The 22165-nt window shown below is 35.6% G+C and overlaps 1 protein-coding gene across 1 annotated transcript; it reads left to right on the top strand.

Moving 5' to 3' along the window:
* The first annotated feature begins 9584 nt into the window (after window positions 1-9584).
* LOC149557413 (myosin-2 heavy chain-like protein) lies at window positions 9585-21361 on the top strand. The gene is made up of 6 exons (XM_089832063.1): window positions 9585-9732; window positions 9847-9988; window positions 17610-18113; window positions 18195-18367; window positions 18503-20930; window positions 21058-21361. Exons 2-6 carry the CDS (start codon window positions 9848-9850, stop codon window positions 21109-21111), a joined length of 3300 nt encoding a protein of 1099 aa, XP_089688189.1. The 5' UTR covers window positions 9585-9732; window position 9847; the 3' UTR covers window positions 21112-21361.
* Window positions 21362-22165: the final 804 nt, after the last annotated feature.

The raw sequence follows: 22165 nt of genomic DNA, 5'->3' as shown, positions 1-22165 counted from the left end.
TGTGGGCCCTAGCCATCTCCCACGCATAATGTCCCAAACCACCAACCAAATTGTCGGTGTTATCTTATGAGGATGTCACTACTAAAATGTGCTAGAACATAAGAATAAGAAAATCTAACATGTTGGAAGTAAAGCATAAGATAATCCTACAAATCTACTCATCATCTAACATATGCTAAACATCAATATAAGGAAATGCAACAATATTAACATCATCTAAACATGATATACAAGCATTCCAATGAAAGCATAAATCACAAGATAACATACTCTAGAACCCAAAGTACCAAGTGACACAAAAGTAATGATTTTACTAAAATAAAGAACTATTTCTGTACACCAATCCCCAATAGTGGTAAAGGTAGTTACACCTCCCAACCATGTGGAACCTATAGGTCCACTCCCACCATGCTAATGGAGATAATGATCCAACCACAAACACATAGAAAGAAAATGTCCATGGCTAACACTCATGCCAGATAGTACGATGACTAAAACCAAGATCATAGACAATGCATAAACTACAGGTCCTAGTCAGACACTCAATGGGCTACTAAGTAGGGGTTGACATCATGGAGAGTCACTTGGCATCGACAAGCCCAAGCTATTATTGTTAGTTGCTCTCGCTAATGGAAGGTGTACAATCCAGTTTTAATTATCTATATTTATTACCACCCAATATTTTTATTTAGTTAACACTTATATAAAACTTCCTTTTCCAACCAGGAAATGGACACTAGGCTACAAGATAGAAGCCACTCCATATGCTACCCTACCCTACCCATGCTCATCCAACGATGAGTGCCTGTAGGCATGCAAACCCTCGACCCAACCCCAATGATCATAGCTTCCAAAAATACCATGGAAGATCAGGACTCATAAGTCACTCAAAAAATGTATGCATATGTACTTGTGTGTGTCGCACCACCATTATGATGATCATAACACAAGGACTGGATGAGAACATAATACAAAGTATCACTCAACCAAAAAAAATCTCAGGAGGACATAAAAATGTTACATAAAAGTGCAACAATGGTCTGACTAACATCCAAATGGATGATCTAGGTCCACAACCAAACTCATGCCAAGAAAATAGGATGGCATGCAAAATGAGGTAAAAACCCTAAAAATTCAAAAAATTCAAAAACCTATTTGGTCTTTAGGCACAAAAACTCAAAAATCTAGTAATATTTGGGTTTGGACATTGTATGCAAAAATGGCTAGCATTACGACACGAAACCCCAAGCCCCCATCCCAAAAATAGGAAAAATGTTCATACCAAACCAACCGGGTAGAACCAACAAACAAAAATGGAGGGGAACACTAGTTTTCAACCTCCTAACAAACTGCTACTAGAAATAGAAGCTGACATAAAGTAGAAATAAGAAAATGAGAAAGCCCTACTTGACAGCAAAAGGGGTTGAAATTGAAAACAACACAATAAAATAAATTGCCCACTAAAATTTCCATAAATCATGGTAAAGCAAGGTCTACCTAAGTCAGATCCACTGAAATTGACCTTGCAAAGATTGCACACTCACAACTCTCACAACAAATAGAAACCCAATCCTCTAGAAAAGGATTCTCAAAAAAGCTCTCAAATTTGTATTTTCCAATGAGAAGTCAAAAAACAAATCCCTTTTTAAATACTTTTCCACCTTTTGAGTGAATAATTGATCAAGGCAAATAGCTAGTTAGACTAGCTAAACTGAAAATCGACCCAAACAAAAACATGTTATCCTTCATAATAAGAACCTACGGCAGAGCTGCCAAAAATTAAATTCAATAAAATTTAAAGCCCGAAAACCCAAATTATAGAAATTAACTTTAACAAATTTTGTGATAATGTGAACCTCTAAATGCATAGACATGTTTACTGGTCTAATCACATAATGCAAATGAGTTCAGATTTAATAATCCCCAAAAGGTTTAATTTTGATGTAGGGAGAGACAGGAAAAACAAGGGCCAATGAAACACCCAACTATACAATCCACCATGCAAGAGTTAACATAGTGCAAACAAACAATAAGGAACAACACCAAGGATGGAGAGAACAAAATGTTTTATTGATTCATCAAATGATCAACATGCATGCCCATCTATAAGATCTTCTGGGTTATGGCTAGATACAAAATTAATTATAATACTTGATTATCCTACTTCTCTTTCTGCTCTTTTCTACTCTGCCTTCCCCCAAATCTTACCTAAAACTCAATCCTAGACCTCTTTAAATACTTGTGTGGCCACAAGTCGGCCTATCACAAGACTAAAACCGTACATTAAATTCATGTACAACCACAAGTCAGATTATAACCAATATTATCTACCTATACCAAAATTAAATGCAAGTGAGGTTGGCCCAAACTAGAACTAGATACAGACTACTCATAAAACAAAGGCTTTGTAAAATATTGGCACTCGACATCCAGAGGAATCACTCGGCACCAACTATGAACTCAACATCCTCCATCGTTTAGCAACCACTGAAGAAATTGGCAACCAAAAGATTACTTGGCAACCAAAGGATCACTCAGCAACCAAAGGAACCACTTGATAACCAAATGAATGACTCAACAACAACTAAGAGCTCGACATCAACTAAACACTTGGCAAACACTGGAAGCTTGACAATGCAAGACATTGCAACTCGACAAAGCTAAGAAAATTGAAAATATGCAAAATATTAGTGTAACCCTGGATGCTCCTACATTAGACAACTAGGGTTGGAAGAAATGATTCTCTTGAAACATTGAGATGTCACAACTTGAGCTAAATCCAACTCAGATTGAGAAATCCATGAAGCATCTTCAATAGGTCTATTCTTCCACTTCACCAAATATTCATAGTAATATTTTCCTCTTGTGCTCTTACCAACTCTCTGATCCAAAATTTGTTTAACTTCTTCAATCTACTTCTTAGGATAATCATTTAACATAATAATTTCATCATCTAATTTATGGTACTTATACAAATCAACAACATTGAATATAGGAGATATATCTATGTCGTCAAATAGCTCAACTTCATAAGCATTACCATTGTCAAACTTCTTCAAAATCTTACATGATCCAAACTTCTTCATCTTTAGCTTATTTTATGTTCCAACATGAAATCTTCCTTTCTTCAAATGAACCATCACCTTATCATTAACTTGAAAATCATGATGTCTTTTTGACTGATCAGCATTCTCCTTATACTTCTGATTACTTTGTTCCAACCTCAACTTCACTTTCTTATGTAAAGACTCCATAAAATCAACAAATTCTTCTCATACAACACTTCTCTTTTTTTCACCAGCAACATTCCTCAAATTTGATACTCCTCTAGGCTGCATTCTAGTAACAATCTCAAAAGGTGTCTTCCCTGTACTCCTATTCATGGAATAATTATATGCAAACTTAGCTTGTGCCAATACCATCTCCCAATTACTTGACTTAGCTCCAACTAAACATCTCAAAAAATTACCCAAGCTTCTATTCACAAACTCTATTTTTCCATTTGTCTATGGATGGAATATAGAACTAAACTTCAACTCAGTACACATCTTCTTCTACAAAGTTTTCCAAAAATAACCAACAAACTTACTATCTTTGTTAGAAATAATACTTCTTGATAATCCATCAATCTCACAATCTCTTTAAAGAAAAGTTCACTAACATGCTCAGCATCTGATGTCTTCTTACATGGTATGAAATGAGCCATTTTAGAAAATCTATCCACCACAACAAATATGGAATCATACCCCTTCACTATCTTAGGCAATCCAAGAACAAAATCCATACTGATGTCACTCCAAGGTTTCTCAGGAACACTAATAGGTGTATACAAACTAGTATTTTGATTCACTCCTTTTGTAACTTGACAAACTTCGCAACTCTTCACAAATTTCTAAACATCCTTATACATTTATGGCCAATAATACTTCTCTCTCAGTGAACTCAATGTCTTATCAATTTCAAAATGTCCAGCCAATCCGCCAGTATGCTTTTTCTTGATCAAATTCAACCTATTAGAACTTCTAGGAATACATAATTGAATACCTTTGAAAAAGATACTTCTTGAATGAAATAGTAATCATACTTATTTATGTGATTGGTCAGATTTGGTGCTTTGCACTCTCTCCATGCCTTAGAAAAATCAAGATCAACATTGTACAACTCTTTCATTTCATCAAAACTAAGAACTTCAACCTTCGTTTCAGTCAACAAAGAATGCCTTCTACTCAATGCATCACCAACTCTTATAGTAACTTCACTCTTGTGCTTAGTGACAAATGTAAAATTTTACAAGTACTCAACCCACTTCATATGTCTTTGATTCAATTTATGTTCACTTCCCAAGTATTGTAAAGTTTTATGATCAGTATACAACAAAAACTCCTTAGGAATCAAATAATGTCTCCACTTCTTCAATGCTTGGACAATAGCATAAAATTCTTGATCATATACATAATACTTTCTTTTAGCATTATTCAACTTTTCACTAAAGAAAGCAACAGGTTTACCTTATTGACTTAATACGGCTCCTATTGCACTACAACTTGCATCACACTCAACTTGAAATACCTTATTGAAATTAGGTAAAGCCATTATAGGTAATTCAACAACCTTTTGTTTTAAAGTCTCAAAACTCTTATCAGCTCCATGTGTCCACTTGAATTCCTTTTTATCTCCTCCCATTATCTCAGTCATAGCACTACAAACAGAACTGATATTTCTTATGAACTTTCAGTAAAAACTAGCCAAACTATGAAATGATCTTACCTCACCCACATTCTTAGGAGTATGCCATTCCAAAATTACTTTAACCTTCTCTGGATCCATTCTCAAACCATTAGCTAAAATAGAAAATCCCAAATACACAATCTCCTCTTGTATAAAAGAACACTTTTAAAAATTAATTAGTAGCTTCTTCTCTTTCAGTCATTGTAATACTTGTCTAACATGCTCAATATGTTCTTCCTTAGACTTACTAAATATTAGAATATCATCGAAGTAAAAAATCACAAACTTACCCAAAAATTATTTTAGAACTTCATTCATCAACCTCATGAAAGTACTAGGTGCATCAATCAAACCAAAAAGCATAACTAACCATTCATACAAATCATCTTTTTTCTTGAAAGTAGTTTTCCATTCATCACCTTCTCTGATTATGATCTGATGATAGTCACTCTTCAAATCAATCTTGGTAAAATATTTTGCTCCACTCAATCAATCCATTATTTCATCCATCCTTGGCATAGGAAACCTATATGTCATTGTGATTTTGTTAATAGCTTTGGAATTAGTACACATTCTTCATTCTCCATTTTTTTTAGGTGCTAATACAATAGATATAGCACATGGACTCAAACTTTCTCTGATTAATCCCTTTTGTAGCAATTCATGCACTTGTCTATTAAGCTCTTCATTCTCTATAGGTGTCAATCTATATGGTGTTTTTTTTGGCAAACTAGCTTCATTCAGACTTTCTCTAATTAATCCCTTTTGTAGCAATTCATGCACTTGTCTATTAAGTTATTCATTCTCTATAGGTGTCAATCTATATGGTGTTTTTTTTGGCAAACTACCTCTAGAAATTAGATCCATACAATGACTTATACTTCTTAGTGGCGATAAACCATCAAGAATATCTTCAGTAAAAATGTCCTTATACTCATTCAACAATTTTGTAATTTCTTCTGGTACTTGGCTACCACTAGCTACTGACACTTTGTCATTATCAACTTCTACTATTACTTGGTCATTACTGCCAACACTCAGTCCTCTAGGAATTATGACAAAACAGACTTGATTCTTCTTCACTTCTTTTTCAAATTGCTTTCCATTAACTATGCAAGCTTTTATTGTAGTACAACTGACCTCATCTAGACTTTCAATTAAGGATAAAAATATTGTTTCTTCCCATTTAATCAAAGAGTATATTGATTCAATCTTTCATCATGTATAGCCTATCTATCATATTGCCAAGGTGTACCTAATAAAATATGACAACAATCCATGGGCATAATATCACACAAAACTTCATCAAAGTAATATCCAATTTTGAACTTCACAATACATTACTCACTTACCAATATCTTATGCTCATCTTTGATCCATGAAACATGATAAAGTTTGGGATGTTTCGGCCTTTGCAACTGTGACTTTGTAACTAACTCTTCTAATGCCACATTTGTTGAACTTTCACTATCAATAATCACCTTGCAACATTCTCCAGCCATCTTACATCTGGTCTTGAAAAGACTTCTTCTCAAAACAAGTTCCTTATCACTTCCCTTATTACATAAGGTTCTTCTCACCATCATATTTTCTCTAGCCTCAGGTCCACTTGGTGAACTCTCAATGTCTTCTAGAATCACAACATTTCTATTATTCTGCCCACTTTTGGAAGATCTACATTCAAAATATCTATGCCCTTCTTTGCCACATCTGAAATAATTACCACAAAAACTATCTCTAGAATAAGAATTACCTCTTCCTTGGTAAGATCCAATACCTCCTCAGTATGAACTACCACCTTTCCACTCGGTCTTATCTTTGTCATCATTCTTCTATTCAGTTTTTCCTTTATCCTGCATAAAATTGTCAGATCTGCCACCTTCTCCATAAGATCTACCTCTACCTCTCTAGAATCTACCACCTCTACCTCTTTGTCTTTGTTCATGCTTCTTTGTCAAGATCTCCCCAGCTTTCAAGACATATTGATATGCTTCTTCCACACTTTCCAACTTCACAAAACTTATTTTATCTTGAATTCTAGATCTCAAGCCATTTATGTACCTTGGAATTTTCTCAACATCATCATCCACATGTCCAGATTTGATGTCCAATCTATAGAATTCCTCATTATACTCCTTCATAGTCATGTCTCTTTGCCTCAAATTTTGCATCTTTCTCAACAAGTTAACTTGGTAATCAGTAGGGAGGAATTTTTTCTTTACCTTGTTCACCATCTTCACCCAAGTTCTGATATTTTTCTTTCCTCTCCTTTGTCTATCAGTTTGCAAATGCTCCCACCACAGTGAGGCATGCCCTTCCAACCTTGTAATTGTAATCTTCACCTTCCTATTATCAAGAGTGTTTTCATCTCAAAGAACTTCTCCATATCAGAGATCCAATCCAACACAACATTGGTATCCAATTTTCCATCATAAGGAACTACTTCTATTGTAGGCTTTGAATTTGCCCTAGACAACTCTCTCAACAACCTTGCTTCATCTTGATCTTCTTCAGGTTTTGGATTAGGGTTTAGTTCTACTGTTTCATCATCACTTACATCATCAAGATGGGCTCCTCTCCTTTGTGTTGTCTCCACATCATCTAATTTGGTTGTAATTTGTCTCAATGCATCTAATATTGCATTATTATCATTTCCTCTACCTTGAACCATCTTTACAAATCAAGTTCCACAAGGATGAACCTCAAGCTCTGATACCATACGATGTAGGGAGAGATAGAAAAAACAAGGGCCAATGACACACCCAACTATCCAATCCACCCTGCAAGAGTTAACACAGTGGAAACAAACAACAAGGAACAACACCAAGGAGGGAGAGAACAAAATATTTTATTGATTCATCAAATGATCAACATGCATGCCCAGCTATAAGGCCTTTTGGGTTACGACCAGATACAAAACCAATTATAATACTTGATTATCCTACTTCTCTTTCTGCTCTTTTCTACTCTACCTTCCCTCAAATCTTACCTAAAACTCAATCCTAGACCTCTTTAAATACTTGTGCAACCATAGGTTAGCCTATCGAAAGACTAAAACCTTACATTAAATTCATGCATAGCCACAAGTCAGATTACAACTAATATTAACTACCTATACCAAAATAAAATGCGAGCGAGGTCGGCCCAAACTGGAACCAAACACAAACTACTCGAAAAATGAAGGCTTTGCAAAATACTGGCACTCGACATCCATAGGAATCACTCGGCATCAACTACGAACTCGACATCCTCCATCACTCGACAACCATTGAAGAACTTGACAACCAAAGGAATCACTCGACAACAAAGGAATCATTCGACAACAACTAAGAACTCAGCATCAAATAAATGCTTGGCAAACACTGGAAGCTTGGCAATGCAAGACATTGCAACTCGACAAAGCTAGGAAAACTGAAAATATGTAGGATATCAATGTAACCCAGGATGCTCCTGCATCAAATTTAAACAATTAAACAAGGATACGTCGACCATACATGGATGATATTGGTAAAAGAGGAATAGTTAAATCACTAACTCCATGTGCCATTGCCAATGATATAAATCTTGCACACTAAAACACACAATCAAGTGCAATTGCATATAGTAACATAGTCGAAGCAATAAATGCATTAAATAACTAATTTAACCATTTATTCAATTATACCCAAATAATCCATTTACATCACTCACGTTTGCATGATAAAGCACAAAGAGACGAGAATGAAGTAAATAACCATAGAATAAAATCTATCACATAACATAATAAAAAAATATGTCCAAATACTAGATAATTAAATATCATCATAGAGCTACTATCATCTCAAAATGGCATCAACATACAAATATGATAAACTGAACAACATAACAATAAAACATCCATTGTACTAAAATCAAAGTATAACATTCGACCTTCAAGTCATCTCAAAGTACATATAATAAGAGTATCTAGTATGTCTTGAATCAAAATGAACAAGGTACAAATTGCAAACACGAGAGGCACTACATTTTAGCAGCGAGAAGGAAATCTTGTAGTAGATGAATATTTAAAATAATTATAGTTTCTCATTTTCCACTTAACACTAGACATCATGGTTGTAGACTAAAGTTATAGGAAATGTTACAAATATAATTTTAATATTATTTCTAATTATTAAGAAAAAGAAAGAGAATAAGCTATTTTGACAAATTATTTTTATTTATGAGGTGTGGGTAGAATTGGCAAAAAGAAAGAGATTAAATAAAAAGAGATATATATGATAAGCACATAGAGAGAGAAATAGAGATAAAGATATAGAGGAAGAGAGTTGTAGGGAGAGGAGAAATGAAAGAGAGATCAAGAAATACAAAGATGGAGAGCGCTAGAGAGAGGTAAAGAGAAGAATATAGAGGGTATACAGTGAGAGAGAAAGAAGCAGTAGTAGTAGTGAGAGAGAAAGAAGCACAAATAGAGATGGAGGTTATCTCTATGTTTTATTAAGACATCACTTGATAACATAGGTTTAAAAAAAAGTATAAAAAAAACAATATTTTTTCCTTAATTGACCTCCTCCACTATTTCCGCAAACCTATTACACACTAAAGTACCATTAACAATAGTATTGCTTATAAAACTTGGGCACCATATATTATGTATTGTCACATCTAATCATCTTTACATGCCAAATCGACCGTCGGAATAATAATTACAAAGATCCATTTCGAGGAGTTGCCAGCGTGGCATCATTGTGTTCTGTGGACCCCACAAATATTTTCGGCACGTTAGCCCGTGAACTCAGAAATGTAACGAACGTTTGGGACTCCAACGGCTATATATTTCCACAATTAATAAAACCAAGTTTCTTCCCCACACTTGGATTAATCGTCCAATTCATTTTCATGAACTCATTTGACACGGCAAAATAGAATTTTCTCATCAAATCAAAATCTTTCTCAGTTTCCAGAAGCTGACCGACTTTACTTTGTTGAAAAGCTAAGCTAAGCTCTCTCAAGTTCACAATCTTGAAGGTAGAACCTGTTTTGAAAACAAAATCTTGATTTCTTTTGTCAAATCTCGTATGCTTTTATTACATCAATCATGTTTGTTGGGTAGTTAATTGACGTGTCTTAAAAACTTTACAGAATGGAGTCGGAGAGAGCAGTTTCTATTGGTGCGAGAATAACAGAGGCCTTACAAGAAGATGCAACTGTTGATAATTTTCATAGTGTGTTATGCAATGTCAACCAACAAGAAGAAATGACAACCCTTACGCACAATGCAGAGGTATTTATGCTCTTACATATCTTCCTATGCTCTATACGTTCTTCAGTTTCCTTTGTATCTTGACCTATAATGAGTGTTACCACTTTTGGGAAAATAATCTTGTGGGAATAAGGGATTTCTCGCATTATTTAAATATAAGCCTAGGTTACTTCCAGGAATTTTCGGCTTTGACAATTTTTTTAGGGTAAATTTTTTAACCACTGGGCTTAGTACTTTGAATTTCGAACCTAGGTTACTTCCAGGAAATTGGATTTACCACTACAACACATTACTTTGAGTCAAGATCACAACGATAAGGTGTACTCACCTAACCCCAATTGGATAGAACAAGCCTCGGTCCACATTGGGTACGTATCACTCTGTTATGTTTGGTTCGAGGTTTGAACTTTCCTCACTTTACCAAGGCAGACAATTGTTCAATTGGACTAAAGATCGTGCGTAGATCAATGCACCTGACTATATGTAGTGTGAACACCATAAATCTAGCTGATGATCCATATTGAAATAAAAATGTAGGTTGCACATTCCTTTAATTCAAGATCACAACTACAAGCTGAACTGGACTGACAATTTCAGTGCAACTGCAAACACAAATTATTTGAGCTGAGCTCAATTCGGTAGAACAAACCTTTGGTTCTGCTTGGGGTGCTAAGCCACATGTTAATTGTACTAACGCCCATGGCCATTTGAATGCACCTGGCTATATCTTGCTTGAACATCAAAATTCTGGCTAAACCTAATTGGATAGGGAAATTCCTCTTACCATTTCTCAGAGGTGAGACAAGACTATTGGGATTTTGTTGTCGTTAAGGCTGGAATGATTCCTACTGCACTTAGTTTTTTTTCTGAATTGCCAGTCACTGACAATTGGCACATGTCCCACGCTGGATATCTTCTCTGCACCCCATTCTGGAACTTGGATGCCCTTATAAGTGTGCATGGCGCTTTCAGCACTACTGCCTTGTCAGCTTGAAATTGTTAGTTTGACAATTTCCATTAGTAATGACTTGAAATTTTCAACTTGTGCAATCTATGCATGTAAATATCAGTTCCTATTTCCTAGTATACTTCAATTTTGATTCTGGATTCAGTTTCCATCTTCTGATCCCAAGAGGAATGAAAATCTACTTGAGGTGCAAGCTTACTGAAGAGAGTGTTTGTAATCTGCATGTGAACCTGTCGATACAGTGCAGGATTTAGTAAAAGAATAATAGCCCTTTTCAAAGTAGCTCCTAGTTGGACTCCATGGTTGGATTTATAATTGTAGCTCAAATTAACATCATGATTTCAATTTTAAAACTTTTTTGTCCCTTAGACGGTGATTCTCAAATGCCAAACCATTTTAATAATGATTCTTTTATAGGCTTAGATGTTTAACTACATGGATATGGCAAGTCAATGCATCATAGCATGATACTAAATTACTGGAAATTTGAATAGACATAATATAGTTTGAAATTCTAACTTGCTGATCCTAGTTCTGATACAGATTCAGGTTTTTGGATTTGGTAAAAATAATTGGGGTGCATTTCAGTACTGCGTGGGTATTGTGCATGTGTGTGTGTATTCATAGATTCAGGCATGCAATGTGTTCAATGTTCAATCATCATTTGTTCAAAACTTCAAACGAATAATAATAATAATAAGTTGGAAGCACGATACTCATAAGTCCATAATTGCTGATAAAATTATAAATGAAATACCTCATAAATCATATTGACACTTTGCAAAAGTCTGAAAATGTCATTACACAATGAAAATTTAAATTGCAGGCAATATTTCATATTTAATATCCAAATTCATCTTCATTATCTTCATAGGAATCAAGGTCAGCATTTGGTTCCACTTCAACTTCAATTGAACCAACAGTCATGCCACTTGTTATGTCCATGTCCTGTGGAACATCTGCCTCTTGTTCATCTACAGAGACTTGGATAAGCTGTGCAACCATGGCATCTAAATCAGCACACTCAGGGACTAGATCCCAATTCCTTGTCACACTGTCACAATAGTCCATTTTCTTATGACCAAATGCATGCTTTATGTTCAAAATTAGGGTTTTAGATGCTTGAGGAACAGATGCCTCTTGTTCATCTACAGAGACTTGGGTAAGTTGTGCGATTGTGACATCTAAATCAGCACACTCAACGACTAGATCCCAATTCCTTACCACACCCTCACGGTTGTCCATTTTCTTATGACCAAATGAATGAATGATCATCAAATGACTTGTGAGGCCCATTTTTGGCATGTGTTATGTTTGAAATTAGCATTTTATATTTTGAAATTAGAATAAGACATGTGGGGCCCACTTTTGGACAGCTAAAATTGGGTGCATGTGGGTTCTGCCACATTCCGCAAGGATTCTGGCATGCAAGACCCACTGGGAATTCAAATACCCAGCCGAAATCCTCGCAAAATCAGCACTGGCATCATGTGGGTTCTGCCAAGTCCTATGAGGATTCTGGCATGCAAGACCCACCGGAAATTCAAATGCCCAGCCAAAATCCTGGCAGAATCAGCACTGGTATTGTTCTGAAATCAGGATCCAGGCCTATATGCAGGGACCCAATAACTTAGTTGAAATTCAAGTCCATTGTCTTTGATACTTCCTTTGTGATATAAAATACTTTATCTGTTATAAGCATCTGAATGAATGATCATCAAATGACCAAATGTGTGCTTTATGTTCGGAATTAGCATTTTAGATTTTAAAAATAGAAAGTGGCATGTAGGGCCCATTTTTGGGTGCCTACAGCCTTGGGTGCCTGTAGGTTCTGCCGAATTATGCGAGGATTCTGGCATGCAAGACTCACTGGAATTCAAGTGCCCAGCTGAAATTCTGGTGGAATCAGCAGAGGCATTGTACTGGAATCAGGACACAGGCCTATATGCAGGGTTCCGATAACGTAGTGGGAATTCAAGTCCATTGTCTTTGATGCCACCATTGGGATTTAAAATACTTTGTCTGTTATAAGCATCTGATTTCCTGTAGTAAATCACGTGTGTTTGCTCTTAGTGAGCAGGAATTCTTATAATTAGCATCAATCTTGATTCCCAGAATTTAAGTCCCAAGTATGTTGGCATTGCTAATTAGGAGCCAGGACCCATCTCCTATGACTGAGCGTGCTGAGTTAATTCCATTCCAAATAGGATAAGCGAGTGAACCGATAAGAGTACAGTTATATTCTATATTACCAGAAATGCAGCTATTTGGAATATTCTTATACTAGAGTTCCCTGATAACTATGCTTTATTATTTTAGGACCAGCAACCATGTTAAGTACTTATTTGATGGTGCACATTCCATTAATACATGGTTGTATATTCCTATTTGAAGGGCTGTTAATTTAGAACCCAATCTATGTTCAAAGGTACATACCAGTTGTACATACAGGAAAAATCTCATTGTTATCTTATTTTTCTTCTGGTCATCATAAGACAATCAAGTTTTTTTATGCTTGTAGCGTGTATGATAGAATGATCTTGTGCTAATATACCCAATGAAACCTGATAAAACTGGAGTAGAGGGTACATGTGAAAAAGTTTGTAGGGCTAAAGCATGACCCATCTTCATGTACTCTGGTGTTAACATGCCTGAGATGTTGATAGTTGAGGTTAAATCTCTTTACTCTCCTTGATGGTTTGGAGTGAGTTTATCACCTGAGGAAAAGTTGATAATCTAGCTCAGGCAGTTCAGATAACTAAGATTAGAAATGTTTAATAATCACTCATCATTTTCAAATTTTCAAATATATCATAAAAGAAGTTTGACCATTATCCCCTGCCACTAGATCTGCTTCATTATTTCCACGGGTAGGCAACTCTGGACAAAACTTTTGCCCATTTTCAAAACATATAGATGGAGTTTTCTTTATTATTACCCTGTAGCAATTGTTACTTGGCATGTTAACTAGCAATTTTTAATTGGACAACTGGTCAAGGAGACATTTGGCATTATGTAATGCTTAAATTTTTCTCTCTCTTTTATTAATGCATGCTCACACAGTCGCCCATGCACCTTTCTTTTAGCATTTAATAAGTCTTAGTTGGCTTGCCCATATATTTGGTCCACATGTGCACAACCTTATCATGATTAGGTTAACAAGTAGACAAGGGCAGCATTGAGGGGTGAATGGGCATACAATAGCCTTCTGAGGCCAAATGAACCCAACTTACAGAAAAGCCACAATATTATTCATTAGTCAAATTCCCTAAATCATTTACCTTGCCTTGATAAAGAGATCAAACTTAAGCCCAAATTACAGAAGAGAACTGGTTTATCTTCTCAATCAGTATATTGTTTCTCATTTTCACCTATCTTAATTTATGCCTTGTAATTTATTTCTTCATAGAATCAATTACTTATTATTTTGATGGTTTAGCATTTTTCAAATATATTTCTGCCCAGTTCAACTTCCATGTTTACAGACCAAGCTAACTGAATTGAATTCTGGAGCTGAGCTTAATTTGTTCTCTAATGTCCACTTTTTAGGAACATCTATTAGTAGCTTTCAATATACATCATATGAATTCTACTCATGTATTACAATGGTAAAAGTTCAATTGTGCAATTGATCCACATCTAGATTCAGCAAATAGAGTTGATCGAGCTGGACCGAGGTTGGTCAACCTGATCAACCACCATGCGACATGCTTTCTAGTTTTGGACCGAAGCTAATTAATTATTGACTGGGGGATGACATCTCGTAGTTTCATGAATTTTTCTCATATGCATTATGATGGTACAGGATCGAATCCTGTGTTGGATCCACATCTAGATCCTAGAGATGATCAACTTGGCCCAAGGTTGGTTAGCTCCAGTCATCTAACATGTCTTATAGTTTTGGACCTAGTTCTCTTAGTAAGATTTCATTACACATTCATGAATTTTGCTCATATGGATTACGATGGTACAGGATTGAATCCTTTGTTGGATCCACATCTAGATCCTAGAGATGATCAACTTGGTCTGAGGTTGGTTAGCTCCAGTCATCTAGCATGTCTTGTAGTTTTGGACCTAGGCTATATTTTTATTTTTATTTTCTAGGCAAAGTGGGCCAGGCCACCTATATTATTAGGTGAGTGGAACTTAAGACCTCCTATATTGAGGTCACAACCACATAGAGTGTCCGTTTATCAATCACCTCTAAAATGTCTAGTATGAATAATTACATATCCAAAAAAAAGCTCAGGGTACTGGGTTAAAGAATCTGTTATTAATGAAATGCTCTTGATGGCTTTTTGTAGGAATCGATCTTTTTAAATGACAATTCATCTTATAATAAACTGTGAAACCATATTGGATATGCTGTATAAGACATTTGGCATTGTGTCCGTTTATCAATCACCTCTAAAATGTCTAGTAAGAATAATTACATATCCAAAAGAAAACTTGTGGTACTGGGATAAAGAATCTGTTATCAATGAAATGCTTCTCGATGGCTTTTTGTAGGAATCAATGTTTTTAAATGACAATTCATCTTATAACGAACTGTGAAACCATCCTGGATATGCTGTATAAGACATTTTACATTGTCATTTCTTTCATAAATGGAATCTGATTCTTTACTGTCTATCATGCCACAGAAAAGTGTATTTACAGATGGATTTGCATAAACCCTGAAACATACAAGAACACAACCTTACCATGATTAGTTTAACAAGTAGACTGGGGCAGCATTGAGGGGGAATAGGCATAAAACAGCCTCCTGAAGGGCATACAATAGCCTTCTAAGGCCAGATGGATCCAACTTACAGAAAAATCACAATATTATTCATCCGTCAAATTCCCTGAATAATTTACCTTGCCTCAATGAAGTGATCAAACTTAAGCACAAATCACAGAAGGACACTGGTTTATCTTCTCAATCAGTAGATTGTTTCTCACTTTCACCTGTCTTAATTTATGCCTTGTAATTAATTTCTTCACAGAATCAATTACTTATTATTTTGACGGGTTAACATTTTTCAAATGTATGCTTGCCCAGTTCGACTTCCATGTTTACAGACCAAGCTAATTGAATTGAATTCTTGAGTTGAGCTCAATTTGTTCTTCAGTGTCCACTTTTTAGGAACATCTATTAGTAGCTTTCACTGTACATCATCAGAATTTTACTCATATGTATAACAATGGTACAAGTTCAATTGTGTAATTGATCCACATCTAGACCCAGCAAATAGAGTTGATCAAGCTGGACCGAGGTTGGTCACCCTGGTCAACCAACATGCCTTCTCACAGGATCGAATCCTGCACTAAGTCCACATCTACGTCCCAGAGATGATCAACTTGGCCCAAGGTTGGTTAGCTCCAGTCATTTAACATGTCTTGTAGTTTTGGACCTAGGTTAATTAATGACTAAATGGACAACCACATAGAGTGTCCATTTATCAATAACCTCTAAAAAGTCTAGCATGAATAATTACATATCCAAACAAAACTCTTGGCACTGGGATATAGAATCTATTATTAATGAAATGCTTCTGGATGGGTTTTTTAAGGAATCAATGTTTTTAAATGGCAATACATCTTATTACAAACTGTGAAACCATACTGGATATGCTGTATAATACATTTGACATTGTCATTTCTTTCACAGATGGAATCTTTACTGTCTGTCATGCCACATAGAAAAGTGTATTTACAAATGGATTTGTATAAACCATGAAACAGACAGCAATTATTAGTTCGTAACATCTATGCGTAGGAGATTTAACTGTCCATATTTTCAAATTAAGATGAAAGAAGCTCATAATTTTTATTTCACTGAAAGAAGTCTAACATCTAAAAATGACTGAAAATTATACAGAAATCTATCAATAATTTTAAAATAGAGATAAAATATACAACATTGTGAAAGGTGGAGCATAGATGGCCAACAGTTTCAACTACACTAGAGCTTCACTTGTAGGCATAACATCCAATTCATGCTTTGGATGAAATTTCAGACTCTTAAGCTGGGGGGTGCTTCAGTCGTTCCATTCTTCACTACCTGTACACATTGGAGCAGAGTTCCAAACTTTTTAATTATTGGAAAGCCCACAAGGAACTTAAGATTTATCGTAGAAAACTGATTGATAATTGGTTTCTTATCATTCTTTTTTGCTAATAACATCTTCATTCTGATCCATTGGGAAGACTTCTAGAAATGGGAGTGTCTGTGGTGTTTATCATGTTTTACACAGTCAATGATAGCTTTCCACGATGAAGGTTAAAAGTGTTTTTCCGAGTCTAATAGTCCTGTCCACATGAAGAGTTATGCTCTTAGATTTTAAGTTTAAGAATTCCTGTTTGCAAAGAAGTAGATAAATATTATGAACCCTTTCCTTTTAAATAAACACTATGTCAACAAATTCTCTTTAGAAACTGTTATTGAATATCAATTCTTTTTTCATTTTCTCTAACAGATACTCTTGAACTCTCTCATCTTTTCCACTGGACTGATGCTAATAGTAATATATTGTGATTTTATGATTACCCATCTTTCAAAAGACAATAAGAAAATTCAAAGACGTCACTTCAAAAAAAAATCAGTTAATCTCCTTATAAAAAATAAAATGCATCCAGGTATTCTATTCTACATAATGTTTAGTTGAGTTATTTTTGGCCCTTTTTGCACAGGAGATAATCAGAGAACACGCTACACCAGATTTGGCAGAAAGCAAGAGTCTTATCATTAGCCAGTCTGAAGATGATCAGATTAGCAATATATCTGTCCGCAGGCTCAATCAAACTGAAGATATCAAGCATAATAGGAATTCACTCAAAGTTTGTGAAATCTCTAAAAACAATGAGCATAAAACTATATTATCAAAGGAATCTTCATCTAATGTGGCTATGGTTGCAAGCAAACAAAGCCTATCTACTGCTCCTGTTAAATTCCAAGCTAAATTAGAGAGCGAAGATGAAAATATGGTGTTTATCTATGAAAATTCAGATTCTTCAAAAAATAGAGATAGTGCACAGAGCCTACAGAAAGTGACAAGGACCGAGAAACATGACAGATGCACACCATCTACAAATTCACATAGCATTGAAACTTCTTACAGAAGGGGGTCTACAATGGACTGGTTCCCACGCCAGAGGACAGAATCATATCTGGAACGAAAGATTAGGATGCTGCAGGTATGTATTTTCCCATTTTCTTATTAGTTTTATAATGTAGTCGCTTTTCTGCTACTTATTTTTTTCTCAAGCTGATTACAGGAAGTGGAAGGTATGAATGACACACTTGATGAAACATTGGGACGATCAAATCCACACTTATGCCGGATAGAAAGGGAAAAACTTGGAGCTCAAGCTGCAGCAGCAGTAGCAATGGAGGTTCATAAAGCTGCATTAGTGGAAGCTGCCTGGTGCCGGATCCTTAAAGCTGCTAGGTTGTATTCCAATATAACTTATGAATTTATGTTTCTTTTGAACCAAAATTATGTATCTCAACTATTCTTTTGCATATAATGTCATGTACTTATTAAATTTGTTTCCATATTTTGTTACTTGTATTCTCGATTCAGAATTCCATGTGAATTACCTGAAATACAACTACAGAATGCTGAGAAGAAGGCCACAGAAGCTTTTGATGCAGCAGAAGCACTTGGGGTAGTTATGCATAACAAACCTGGAGGGTCCAAACAACCATTGGAAGTTAAAACTTCAAAAGCTAGTGGAAGCCAAACACATATTGTTTCCGCCTCATTTGAAACAGCCTTCGAAGTTGACAAGGAAGTTGCTGGAGCAGTAAAAGTAGCATTTTCCCATCTAACTCATCTTCCAGCTTCTGCTATTTTGGATATTTTCAATGTTAATGACAATGCAGGCAGAAGTGGCAATGTCTTGGATAACCATTCAGTTGATTTTGATATCTTATCTTCTGAAAATGATGATCAAACTGAAGGTGAACACCAGACTTATTCTGATTTTGAAAATAGCAAAGAAATTATTGATCCTCATTCAAATTGTGCTCAAATAGGGAAGCATGTTACTAAAGAATCTGTTTGCAAACTCAAAAACTATCCAAAATCTCAACACTCCAAGAAAGAACCTGCTAATGAAATTGGAATTCGAGATGAACTTATTAACCTAATGCTTGAGAGAATGAAACTCCTTAAAGAAGAAGAGCTTATCTCTCTTGCAATGATAGTTGCGACCTGTGGCCTTAGTGCTATCCTCAAGGAGGACAATAAGGAACAAGAACTAAATAGCAAATGCAATTCAGGAAGTCTAGGAGATATCTTGGTGAAACATGTTTCTAGATTGGAGGCAGAAAAAGCTGCTGCTGCTGCTGCTGCTTCTAAAGTATTAGTGCCACAAGACTTCAGAAAGAAAACCACTCATCAAACATTGCCTGATCTCGGAAGCATCCTAGTAAAGCACGTTTCAAAACTTGAAAGGGAAGTTCAGGAAGCAAGAAACTTAGCAAAAGCAGTGCAATCTGAAGCCCACAAGAATAGTAGAGGGTTTCAAGAGCATGAAGAAAGTTTGCTTGGAAACTCAAGAAAGCATGGAAGCTTATTTGTACAGCATACTTTAAGTTCTGGAAGTAAAGTGCCTGTGGCTATGGAATTAATGAACATATCACAAAGAGGAGAACAGACAAGTAAGTGTTTTCTCCAACCTAAGTTATCTGTGGCAGGAGAAAACACAGTCAGGCTATCTCAGCCAAAAGGAAGTCCATCTATAAAACCAAGCAGGGAAATGGATATGTGTTTGTTTGCAGATGTTAATGTTGATTGTGATAAGGAGAATAAAGATGTAAATTCTGCTTCCAATCAGAATCCACATGCTACAAATAAGGTCAAACTTGATGTCGTCAATCCTAAAAATGTCAATTTGGAGAATATGCAAAAATCCAATTCTGCTTCCACATTACTTTTTTCTCATGCTGGTACTGTTTTTGTCAAGAATGAAATGAATAATGAACAAGAAGCAAATATAAAGCAACGACATTATAATAAGAAACATGAGGAGAGTTTAGATAAAGCATTGGTCAAGCATGTCTCAACATTAGAAAAGGAGAAAGTGGCAGCACAAGAAGGTTTACATAAAAGTTTGAAAAATGAGATGCAAAATGATGAACAAGAAGGTTTACATAAAAGTTTGAAAAATGAGATGCAAAATGATGAAGGTTTAGATAAAATTTTGATCAAGCATGTCTCTAGATTGGAGAGGGAAAAGCTAGAAGCATCCCCTGAAGCATTTCAGTGGGTGAGAAAAAAACACCAGCCTGATGAGAATAATTTGGGGAGTTTAGATAAGGTCTTAGTCAAACATATTTCTAGACTTGAGAAGGAGAAACAAGAAGCATCACCAGAAGTGTTTCAGAGGGTGCAAAGAGAACAACGTCATCATGATGAGAATAGTTGGGAGAGTTTAGATAAGGTTTTTGTCAAACATATTTCTAGACTTGAGAAGGAGAAACAAGAAACATCACAAGAAGCATTTCAGAGTGTGAAAAGAGAACAACGTCATTGTGATGAGAACAGCTGGGAGTGTTTAGATAAGGTCTTAGTCAAACATGTTTCTAGACTTGAGAAGGAGAAACAACAAGCATCACCAGAAGCATTTCAGAGAGTGCAAAGAGGACAACATCACAATGAGAATAGTTGGGGGAGTTTAGATAAGGTCTTGGTCAAACATATTTCTAGACTTGAGAAGGAGAAACAAAAAGCGTCACCAGAAGCATTTGAGAGAGTGCAAAAGGAACAGCACCATCATGATGAGAATAGTTGGGAGAGTTTAGACAAGGTCTTGGTCAAACATATATCTCGACTTGAGAAGGCAAAACTGACAGTACCGGGAAATGAAACATCTCAAGAACATGAAAACAACAGGATTTTGAAAAGGAGCAAAGATGCTAGAGATCAAGAGATAAAACATGCATGGAGAGGTATGAGTCTTGGAAATTCTTTAAGGCCTCACTTTTCTAAGCTTGAGCTTGACAAGGTAAATACTTCATTCCTCCGTCAAAAAATATAACAATTTTTTTAATTATAAAGTTTTGTTATTTTTCAAGTTTTCAAAATTTTTAATCAGACACCCAATTGATGGATATTGTGCTTTGTCAATAAAGGCTGCTTGGGCGCAAGCAGAGGAGGAAGAACTAAAACGTGCATCAAAACACTGAAGAAAGGAGAGGCCACAAGTATTAACTGGAGTGTTCCTTGTTTGACAAAAGATCCTTTAGCTTACAGCTGAGGATTATGTATTCCATCAATGTCTCACAGGACTAGCACCTTACTTCACACTTATCGAAGTGCAAGCCTGGTTGAATGCCATGTCTCTTCTATCTCTGTATTGATGCTTGTACAGAGAACACTGTTTCATTATTATTTTCATATTATGAAGAATATAAATATTATTTTTTTTTTTGTCCATGGCAGTGGCTGTATTATCATTCTCTCTGAATGATAATATGTTCATACTTAGACTGTACAACAAGTGATGGTTTTGGAGTTTGACTCATTTCAGTCTTATGTGTTCCTTGTTTGACAAAAGAACCTTTAGCTTACAGCAAAGGAGTATGTATTACATTAATGTCTTTCAAAACTAGCACCTTACTCCATTCTCATCGGAGTGCAAGCCTAGTTCAATGCCACGTATAGACAACATTCTTTTATTATCATTTTTAGAATATGAAAAAATATAAATATTATTTCTTTCTTTGGCCATGGCAGTCTTATGTTGTTGAAATGTCATTCTCTCTGAATTTTAACAGCTAGATGTCTCATACTTAGACAGTACAAGCATTGATCGTTTTGGAATTTGACTTGTTTCAGTCTTTTCATTTTGTGTATTGGAATTTATTGTGCAGATGTTAGAAACTGTGGGTTCTTTCTTTTAGTTTTCAATCATGGTTCTTTTAGAACCAGGAAATAAATTTCTCTTTACAAGTTGGTCGAGGTTATGATCTGTTGGTTATGATCATATTGGCTATTTAATATTGTATAGTCAACTGATAAAGGTTACGCTCTATTGAGTGGCACTAAATCAGTCTCATGCCCATCTTGTGTTTCTGAGCTGGTTAAGGCTTATGATCTATTGAGGGGCAGTCAGTCAGTACCATCTTGGCTGTTTAATATTGTTGTGTGAACTGATTAAGATTACGATCTATTGAGTGCCGCTAAATCAGTTTCATGCCCATCTTGTGTTTCTGAGCTGGTTGAGGCTTATGATCTGTT

Source organism: Cupressus sempervirens, chromosome 5, assembly GCF_028749045.1.
Source record: "Cupressus sempervirens isolate cs-2001-9-10 chromosome 5, ASM2874904v1, whole genome shotgun sequence".
Lineage (NCBI taxonomy): Eukaryota > Viridiplantae > Streptophyta > Pinopsida > Cupressales > Cupressaceae > Cupressus > Cupressus sempervirens.
Note: the sequence above shows the minus strand (reverse complement) of the source record. Positions and strands in the feature narration are given on the sequence as shown.

What these genes read in the sequence shown, in the direction of transcription:
- LOC149557413 (XM_089832063.1), top strand. Translation starts at nt 9,848, where the DNA reads ATGGAGTCGGAGAGAGCAGTTTCTATTGGTGCGAGAATAACAGAGGCC. An exon ending in GAAAGATTAGGATGCTGCAG is followed by an intron (nt 18,114 to 18,194) that starts GTATGTATTTTC and finishes AGCTGATTACAG; the next exon opens with GAAGTGGAAGGTATGAATGA. An exon ending in CTAAGCTTGAGCTTGACAAG is followed by an intron (nt 20,931 to 21,057) that starts GTAAATACTTCA and finishes TTGTCAATAAAG; the next exon opens with GCTGCTTGGGCGCAAGCAGA.